The sequence below is a fragment of the Kryptolebias marmoratus genome, linkage group LG18 (assembly GCF_001649575.2).
Source record: "Kryptolebias marmoratus isolate JLee-2015 linkage group LG18, ASM164957v2, whole genome shotgun sequence".
NCBI lineage: Eukaryota > Metazoa > Chordata > Actinopteri > Cyprinodontiformes > Rivulidae > Kryptolebias > Kryptolebias marmoratus.
Genome location: NC_051447.1, coordinates 9,385,403 through 9,394,734, shown reverse-complemented (window position 1 = coordinate 9,394,734; position 9,332 = coordinate 9,385,403). Strand labels below are relative to the sequence as shown.

General features: G+C 41.1%; 2 protein-coding genes across 2 annotated transcripts in view; one reads left to right on the top strand and one right to left on the bottom strand.

The window, feature by feature from the left end:
* The first annotated feature begins 1,772 nt into the window (after positions 1 to 1,772).
* LOC108233325 (endoplasmic reticulum-Golgi intermediate compartment protein 2) lies at positions 1,773 to 5,455 on the top strand. Its single transcript, XM_017411719.3, has 14 exons — positions 1,773 to 1,960; positions 2,751 to 2,869; positions 2,948 to 3,056; positions 3,135 to 3,181; positions 3,263 to 3,330; positions 3,438 to 3,478; positions 3,579 to 3,680; positions 3,842 to 3,937; positions 4,043 to 4,098; positions 4,246 to 4,344; positions 4,488 to 4,585; positions 4,691 to 4,853; positions 5,128 to 5,207; positions 5,297 to 5,455. Exons 2-14 carry the CDS (start codon positions 2,764 to 2,766, stop codon positions 5,375 to 5,377), a joined length of 1,146 nt encoding a protein of 381 aa, XP_017267208.1. The 5' UTR covers positions 1,773 to 1,960; positions 2,751 to 2,763; the 3' UTR covers positions 5,378 to 5,455.
* Positions 5,456 to 7,086: 1,631 nt separating this feature from the next.
* The window catches only part of si:dkey-97m3.1 (fatty acyl-CoA reductase 1), a 45,787-nt gene continuing 43,541 nt past the window's right edge, over positions 7,087 to 9,332 (bottom strand). Inside the window, exon 13 of the mRNA XM_017411633.3 lies at positions 7,087 to 9,310. Coding sequence (XP_017267122.1) covers positions 9,309 to 9,310 — 2 coding nt within the window. The 3' untranslated portion in view covers positions 7,087 to 9,308. The remainder of the gene's footprint in view (positions 9,311 to 9,332) is intronic.

Below are 9,332 nucleotides of genomic sequence, written 5' to 3'. Positions count from 1 at the left end.
CTGACAGCACCCATCCCCCAACACGCCCATCTGTGCAGCCCTGCATAGGCAAGCAGCTCTGGTGCATGCAGCAGCTCCTGAGCGCTCACTGCACACCAGACACATGTGATTCAAGGAGGGGGGAGGGGGGGGGGGTGTTAATCTGCAGAAATAAGCCTTAGAGATGTGGTTTCTTCTCTTGGTTCACTTTCAGCCTGCAGCAAGATGCAAACAGCACCTTCGTCCTCAACCACAGCCTGGTTGAAGTGGATCATTATCAAGTTTTCGCATCTTGTTTTGTCTCGCGTCACCTCAGTGTGACTTTCTGTGTGGGCCCTGCAAAAACCTATAGCAGGTTCAGCGTCACTTGTGAGAGAAAAAGACGCTCCTGAGACAGATGATGTCATGATTTCGTCTATCAGCAGAACCACAAGATGTGACACACTTCACCTACAATGCACAAAAAGATAGTGTCTTTTTTTTCCACAACTTTTTTTCCAATCTATTCTCCGTAAAAAGGTCCAACAAGGCATATCCTCCACCGCCTTTCGTGCCAAAGTTTGAATTTAAGACCATCTTATGTTAAGAAATGATGCTCATGGGAGATCTCACAAGATGTGTTAGCACTCAGAGTGTGTGTTAGTGATCACTCTCTGCTACTACCAGACCAAATTTAACTCAATATCTGTAAAACTGACTGAGTTATGGTCATGTTTGTGTTTGCTAAGGTCGCTCAGATGCGATCATCTTGACTTGAATTGATTCCAGAGGTTGGTGGTAGATGTCCACCCAGCGATTACTTCCTGTTTCGTTTAAATCTGTCCAGTGGCTCATGAGATATTTTGCGAACAGACACACACAGATTAGCTCTTCTGTGTTTGTGGGCCTCTGTTTTCATTTTAGTGTGATGAAGCTTGGCTCCAGAAAACCAAATATATAATTTGGTTTTCTGGAGCCAAGCTTCATCATACTAAAATGGTGTGACTGAGCATTGCAGAATATTCCTCTTCCTCACCTTCAAAAAACCCTGGGTTGCTTTCTTCTTGTCCACCTGCAATGTGAAGATCTACCAATCAGCTTTGCTGCATTTGATTGAACCTCAATAATGACTTCATTGGGAGCTTTGTGCGTCAAAATAATCATTGTGTTATTTGGGATCTGAAAAAATTCGAGAAATGGATATTATATTAGCAGACCTAAAAGCAAAAAACATCGGAAATTGTTGGAAATGAGCAGAACCTGAAACAAATCTTACATAAGACTTGGGAGATGCACCATTCTTTAGTTATTTAATCTAAAAATACCCCAAAACATAATAATAATCACATTCTTAAAAAAAAAAAAAGACAAATTATCTATTTGTTACAAGATTAACACCCTGCAAAAACAAAACAAGACAAAACCAAACACAAAGCAAGCAGGAGTAAAATAAAAAACCTCATTATCTAATGAAATTTGTCAACAGTATAGGTTAGATTTACAAATGTTAACGAGAAGTGCCAATTTATAATGCATTAAAAGTTTGTATTTTCTGTACAAATCTCATCTTGCTTACAGTTAATTAGCCTAACAAATGGTAGGTAAAAACAGCTATGGTAAAAATGTTGGAATCAGTTGTTTTTATTTGATTAGAAAGAGTCATTTTAACTTGCTAAGATGAAAAGCACAAATATTACAACCTCAATTAAAAGTTTCATTGCTGCGATCCCAGAACAAAACAGTCTGGTGTTAAAGCGCCATCTACTGGCAGAAGAGCCAAACTGCTTGACGCGCGTCACCTGTGCGTGCCTACCAACGCCAGCTTACGTCATGACGTAAGCTTTGAAAAGGAGGAAGCGAGCCCGCCCCGCCTCTTGCGTTTTAGCATCATGGATTATGTTCGTGTCCAAATCCAGATGTGTCTCAAACAGCAGGCAGCAGGTTGTTCGCTGTTTCCGAAAGCTTTACAGAGAAACTGGAGCTAAATATATGATTAAAAAAGGTAAGATAATTAATAAATATTGCCGAGAAGGCAGTGAATCTCGTTCAAAACGCTCGTCTCGACCTAAATATTTATTATCAGCACAAGCATTAATAGTCTAAGGATGATTTTTTTTATGGATATAAAGTAAATTTAATGCTATTTTTGGGACACTATAGAACAGATGACCTTATTTTAAATATAAAAGATGCCTATTTAATTTTTCACATTGACACATACAAATTTTTAAAATACCTCATGATTTGATAATTTAGGTATTGTCCTAATAAATATGCACCAGTTGGAATAAATGACCCAATTTTTATTATTTAAATTTAGAATTATTGCCACTTTTAAGATTTACTTTACTTCACTTTATTCATTTATGTATTATTTATGTTTTTAGAACTTTGGGAGTGGCATTTTTCAGTTCAATATTCTCAAATTTAATTCATAATTGAAAAAAATTCTAAATGATTTTCACAAAATGTCCCATAAAGCTGTGGCCTAACTAGCTTAAAAAACTAATTATGTTAGGAAAAATAGAAAATGTTTGTTGGTTTTAGGAACAGAGCAGAGCTAACCAGGACCTCAACTATTGCTAATGGAGTGTCGAAAACAGGAATATTATTTTGTTTTTAGAACATTTGCATGCATCTCAGTGGTTTTGATAAGGAATTTCACTGTTAGACAGCGGATACATGCATGGAGTGATAAATAACTCTTCACCTAGAGTCATTTTTCCATGGTAACGTTGGGAAATCCAATAAATCTGGAGCTCGGCGCTCTGATGGCGTTTTACCTGTTTTAGTTGGGAGCTGAAGATGAGGCGCCTGTCCAGAAGGAAAGCTCTGAACCTGGTGAAGGAGCTGGACGCCTTTCCCAAAGTGTCCGAGAGCTATGTGGAGACATCGGCGTCTGGGGGGACAGGTGAGACGCCCTTCTGCAGAGCGACAGCGGTGAGATGGCGGCGAAGTAATGCGCCCTGCTCTTCTGTCTTACCCACAGTGTCCCTCATAGCTTTCAGTGCCATGGCCGTTCTGGCCATCTTGGAGTTCTTCGTTTATCGAGACACTTGGATGAAATACGAATATGAAGTTGACAAGGACTTTTCCAGGTGAGCCACCACTGAAAAGCTGGCATAAATATTGCTTTTAGTTGCATTATAAGATGAGCGTTTATCTCTTTATTGCAGTAAACTAAGAATAAACGTGGACATCACTGTTGCGATGAAGTGCCAGCGTGAGTACCCCTCTGTCAGATAAGTGCTTCCTAAATGTTCATCCTACACGTTAAGACACACGTTCACGCCTTCTGCTGCAGATGTTGGCGCAGATATTCTGGACCTGGCGGAGACGATGATCACGTCGAGTGGCCTGCAGTACCAGCCTGTGAGTGAAACGCTTTAAACGTCGGGACGATCGTTTAAAACGGCAGGATTTTAGGGTCCACTTAAAGCGGGCGTCTTCCTCGTGTGTATGTGTGTGTGTTTGATCAGGTTATTTTTGAGCTGACTCCCCAGCAGAGACTGTGGCAGAGGTAAGTGAAGACATGCTGCCAAGTCTCGTTTATCAACATTCCAGATGTAGTTTCTGCACACAGATAGCGTAGCTGTATATTATTTGTTGTTTATTTTCAGGACGCTGCATCTCATACAGAGCAGGCTGAGGGAGGAGCACGCTCTGCAGGAGGTGTTGTACAAAACTCTGCTGAAGGGAGCTCCAACTGCCCTGCCGCCACGGTCAGTCTTATACGCACAAACACGCCGCCGAGCAGTTGATTTCCTTTGTTAATAAATAAACAGCTGGCACAGAATTATCAATCATATTGTGTGTTGTTAAAGATCAATTCAGCTGTAAAAATCAGTATTTAATTGTGGGTTTTTTGGGGTTTTTTTTGCAGGGAGGATGCTTCCGAGGAGCCGCTCAACGCGTGCAGGATTCATGGACACGTTTATGTCAACAAGGTGGCAGGAAACCTACACATCACAGTGGGAAAGTAGGGAACTATTTACATAGTTTAAACGAAAACGGATGTAACCGTGAACTCATTCCATTAAATATAATAAAAGACAAATTTCTGATGCTGTTTTTTTTCCCCCAGGCCTATTCACCATCCTCAGGGCCATGCGCACATCGCAGCTTTTGTAAGCCACGAGTGTGAGTGGAAAGTTGCTTTTCTGACGCCGTCTAATAAAAACCGCAACGTTACTTTAAGTGAACGCTTCGCAGACGTTTCAGCAAACCCAACGGAGCTCGCCACGAACACTGATTGAACCCGACTGTCTTCTCATCTCTGCTCTGCAGCGTACAACTTCTCCCACCGGATAGATCATTTGTCTTTCGGTGAGGAGATACCGGGCATCATCAATCCTCTGGACGGCACAGAGAAAATCACCTACAACAGTGAGTTACTTCAGTCCGGGGAGATTTGTTTCTTTTAAAATTAGAACCTATCCGTCGATGTCATTAGATCTCAGTGAAAGAGTTACTGATCTGAACCAAATGTGTCATTCTTGGTTTCCTCGCCTTCTTCTGCTTCACTACAGATAACCAGATGTACCAGTACTTCATTACAGTGGTTCCCACCAAACTGAACACGTACAAGATATCTGCAGACACGCACCAGTTCTCTGTGACCGAACGGGTGAGTGATTGTTGCGCAGAGCTTGGGAAAAAACAAAACAACCTGAGATCAGGATGGCAAATAGGGGGAGGACGTACTGACCTTTGCCTTACCGTCTTCTCCAAGGAGCGGGTGATCAACCACGTGGCAGGCAGTCACGGTGTGTCCGGCATCTTCGTCAAGTACGACACCAGCTCCCTGATGGTGACGGTGAGCGAGCAGCACATGCCGCTCTGGCAGTTCCTGGTGCGACTGTGCGGCATCGTCGGAGGCATATTCTCCACCACAGGCGAGTTGGCTTCACACACAGTCACGTCCAACTCTCTCTGTTTAACAAGACAGTGAAAGAACATATTGTTCTGCAAGAAATGCAGCAGAATTAATGCTTTTTTGGTCTTTAAAAGGATAAAGCAGATAAAGTGGTTTATTTGAAGACTGAAAGACCAACAAAACTCATACTTCCTCTTCTCATTACAAAAACTCTAATGATTTTAAGATAGTCTACAAAAAGAGACCACAGACATGCAACCTCTCTGAAAATACAACCCGTTGTCTCCTTAAAGGCATGCTTCACGGCCTCGTGGGCTTCTGTTTTGATATCGTCTGCTGCCGCTTCAAACTTGGAGTCTACAGACCCAGAGAGGTGAGCCAGTCTTTTGTCATTCCACGAAATAGAGCTCTCTCTTTTGTTTAAAAGCCGTCTAAAATCTGAACCCGCTGATTCCGTTTCAGGACGTGCAGCTACCCCACCAGACGAACCATCTGACCAATCACCAGACGCCTCTTCTGGCAGAAAACGCCCTTCTTGAGTAGCAGATTCATCATCGTCAAAGTGTCAAAGCTCATCAATAAAACTTCCTCCTTCCCATGAGACACATAGGTTTATTCAGACCTTCTAATCTCTCATGTTCATTATTACTTTTAATGTAATTAGAATCTACATCCTTGACTGCGCTGCATCCGGTGTTAAAACGACACTTGTGATTGGATCTCCGCTCTTTATGCAGACAGCAGCTTTTCTGCACATGTATCACACTGTTGAAAGGTCATGGTTCTTGTGATTTGATGCACAATGTATTTAATAAAACAGAACAAGGCTAAATTTTCCCATCATCGAGGCAGCTTCGCCAATGCAACAGTGTCATTTTTCGAGCAAAAATGGCCTTTTTCCCCCAATTTGCAAAGTTCTCGACAACCTAGTCGTGTAAATCATTTTAGCCCACTCACATCTTCTTGAATGTATTGAACAAATTGATAGAGCACCACTTCAAATTAGCTTCCGGTGTTGGCTCAGGATTTATAGATTTACATTCAGCTAAACAAATTCAGATAAACAGATAAATCTGTCCCACTTTTGAGCCCTCAGGCCCTGTTCAGACCTGGAACCTGGGTGACTTGATAGCTCTGACTGAGAGCGTTCACACCTGGCAGTAAAACCTGTACCCCAAACATTTTTGCTATGGGATGTAAATTACCCTCTCTGTACGCAGAGACACACGCAGCCATGTCACAGTGAGCAACAAACAGGACATCAGTAAGTCTTAACAGATGTGTTACGAGCGATATATAGCAATACAACTAGCGACCGCACAGAGATTTGTGAAGATTTTAACCTGTAAAAATCCACCGCGGTGAAATGTGCACCGATTAATCAGGTGATTATAAAGGAATGTTGTTCTGTGATCAAGGTTGCCAGATAGGAAATGAAGAAATATTGTACAGTCCCTTTAAAACTATCATATTTTTATCAAAACTATTGCATGTGCGGAGCGAGGATGCACTTGTTTCAGAGGTGCTGGTAGAGGTGGAGGGTGTCTGAACTTTTTCTGTCAGCTGATAGGTGGGGGATGTGTTGTGATTGGCAAATGTGCACTCAGTAGGGGAGGGGGGTTTACATGCTTGGCAGTCGCAGACTTTCTGATGAAATGCGTGTTGCGTGAATAAAAACAACTTTGCTTTTCAGTGCAAGGAAATGCCCAAACTAATTTTTTAATATTTGGGCTTTGTAAAAACCATTGAATAGACTTTAAAACTATTGTCTAAACACGATAATTATTACATATCTGGCAACACAGTCAGTGACTGACACGGCCCATTGGAGCTTTTAGTGACCACAGTGGGTTTAACAGCACTTCAAACAATCAGAACAAAAACTAAAAAGACCATGCAGTGTTCTCCAATCGCATTAATAAAAACCTGACAAAACGGACATCTTTATTGGGGATTCTGCATTCCAATTCATTAAGATGTAGCTGAGAAAAAAACCCAAAAAGTGGTCAGTTTTAGAGGGGAAGGCTGAACTGACATATGATCTAATGCATAAATACTGTACAACTCAAAAATGTGTGATGGTTCAAGAATAAAAAAGCAAAACAGAAAAGAGTGAAATATCACTTTTTAAGAACACCTTATGCCATATATTTGGAAAGCAAGCCTTATATCTGTGAAGCTGGTAAATAAACTGAACGGTATTTCGCTGAAAAGTAAATCAACATTAACGTATAACAGACTACAGCACAATCGCACTTTCTGATCTTCTTGTTTATTTCAGTTTTGCCAAGCAGACTGAGTTTTGTCAGAGCAGGGGAAAACAGGTGGTCAAACAGTTTGTAAAATGACACCAGTAAGAATACGATGTCCATGGTTAAGTGTCGCCGTACGCTCCATTTCGGGGGTTTTATACCTACAGTACTCTGCATTTAGTCAGCAAAGACAGTGATCTGTTACCAGACAGACGGAGAAGCAAGACTCCACATGAACGACAGCATTAAAATAGCCCTGTTAGCTCTTTGAGGACAACTTGACAAAACCGCTTTATCATGCAGGCCCTGGACAAACGCAGACAGTTACACAAGACATGAGTTTTGCATAAACATTTAAAACTTGTCCCTTTTTTCTCCCTTTAAAAGGCTCATGTTTATTTAGTCAAACCTCACTGAACAATACTGTGCAGTTTTCCTTGTTTGTTTAGTAAAAAAAAAAATTAAAATAACAATCTGACTTGCCTGTCACACTGAATACTTTTGGTTGACAGAGGGAAGATCTGTGAAAAAACAAGTGGAAAAAATAAACAAACTTAAAACAGTCAAAATAAAACTCTTTTTGGTAGCTTAAGAAATAATTATACGAATGAGGTGAAGGATGCCAAACAAATCTAAAGAATGGGTTTAATCCGTTACCTTGAACTGATTTTATGTCTCAAAATTAAACAGCTTTTCTCCATTCTGTAAAAGCCGGCATCCCTCATGGCTCTGTGCTCGGTCCTCTAGATTTTTCGTTTCGTTTGCATTTAGTTGGCTTATTTTCAACTGGATCAATGCAAAAGACAACTTTAGGCAGTCCAAGACTTTTACACAAGCCCATCTGATAAATACTCAGTCTTTGTTAACAGTAGCTTCTTTTTTAAACAAAATGGACAATCTTCAAGTGCCTCTCCTGACCGTTGCTGTGTCATCTTCCATGTCTTTTCAGCACTACTTGTCCTGACGGCGCCTTCCCTGATTTTATGTGGACCTTTTTTCCCTCCAGAGACCCAGTTTTGTGCCTCATAAAGTCACAGTGGTAACCATCTCCTTTTATAGCGTCTCCCTCTGAAACATTTTACTGCACTTCATGCTTCTTTGGGGGCATTTTCATTTCCTTCAAGTGAAGAAGTTTTTCTGAACCACAGGAGCTGCCAAGTTCCTCTGTTTTTCAGATTATGACACAGACTTGTAACAACCCTTGGCTCTGGAGAAACCTGACTTGAACACAGCCAATGGTTACCCATTATGACTTCACCCCAGCTTGGTCCTCAACTCTGAACTTTTAAACAATGCAAATTATTGATTTTGGACTAGAAAAAGCCTTCCCATTCCTTTCATGTACTTCATTTACACCACAATCCTGTCGTTGGCATTTCTAACTACTGCAAGTTTTCCCACGTATTTCACCCCCCCTGGATAGAACTCCACTCAAGTTTTAGGGACTTTATGAGGAATATTGTACAGTATGTACTAAGTTATATAAATAAATCTGACTTTTATGTACTTTTATTTATAGATACTACACTGCCAAGGTCTAACACTTAAACAGACTAGCCTTTGACGCAAGTATAAAGATGTAAAAGTAGTAAACTTAGTTCAGTACAAACTGCTGTACAAACAGGCGTAAAGTAGATGAAGAAAAGGTTTATCTGCACAGACATACTGACATTATTATCGTGACCATAAATTAATGACCACCTCAGTGGGAAAGCTGACGGATGTCAGTGTTGCGTTGTCTTGTGTGGCCAGATTTTAGCTTCAACACTAGTCGGAATAATTTATGGATTGGCCTTGAGAAAGAGAGAATCGGTGAGAGTCATCTTAAAAAGGCAGTAGAAGCACGTGATGCAAGACAGAGATCTAAACCACCCTCATGTTAGAGAGGTGAAGTTTCCTGCTGTTTCAAAAAAAAAAAAAAAAGTATAGAAATTGTTCGATGACGCATTTCAAGTAAGGGAGAGAGAGATAAATAGGCAAGGCAATGTATTGAGATTCAGTAAGGTGGAAAAGAAGGAGGAAGTCCCACTAAAAGGCGTATTGTTGCATATATAATTGGCCACTTTGAAGAAAAACAGCAGGTACAAAATAAACGACACCACTTCGTTGGACGGGGTTTGCCGACTGAGGAGGGTGGATGACAGATTTCCCAAACGAAAACAATTTCATGGCTCGTAGACCTCTTAATTTCTCCTCCTGGGTGCTCCGCTCAGCTGCAGCCCTCCCTCCTCCTCCACCCCCCCCCC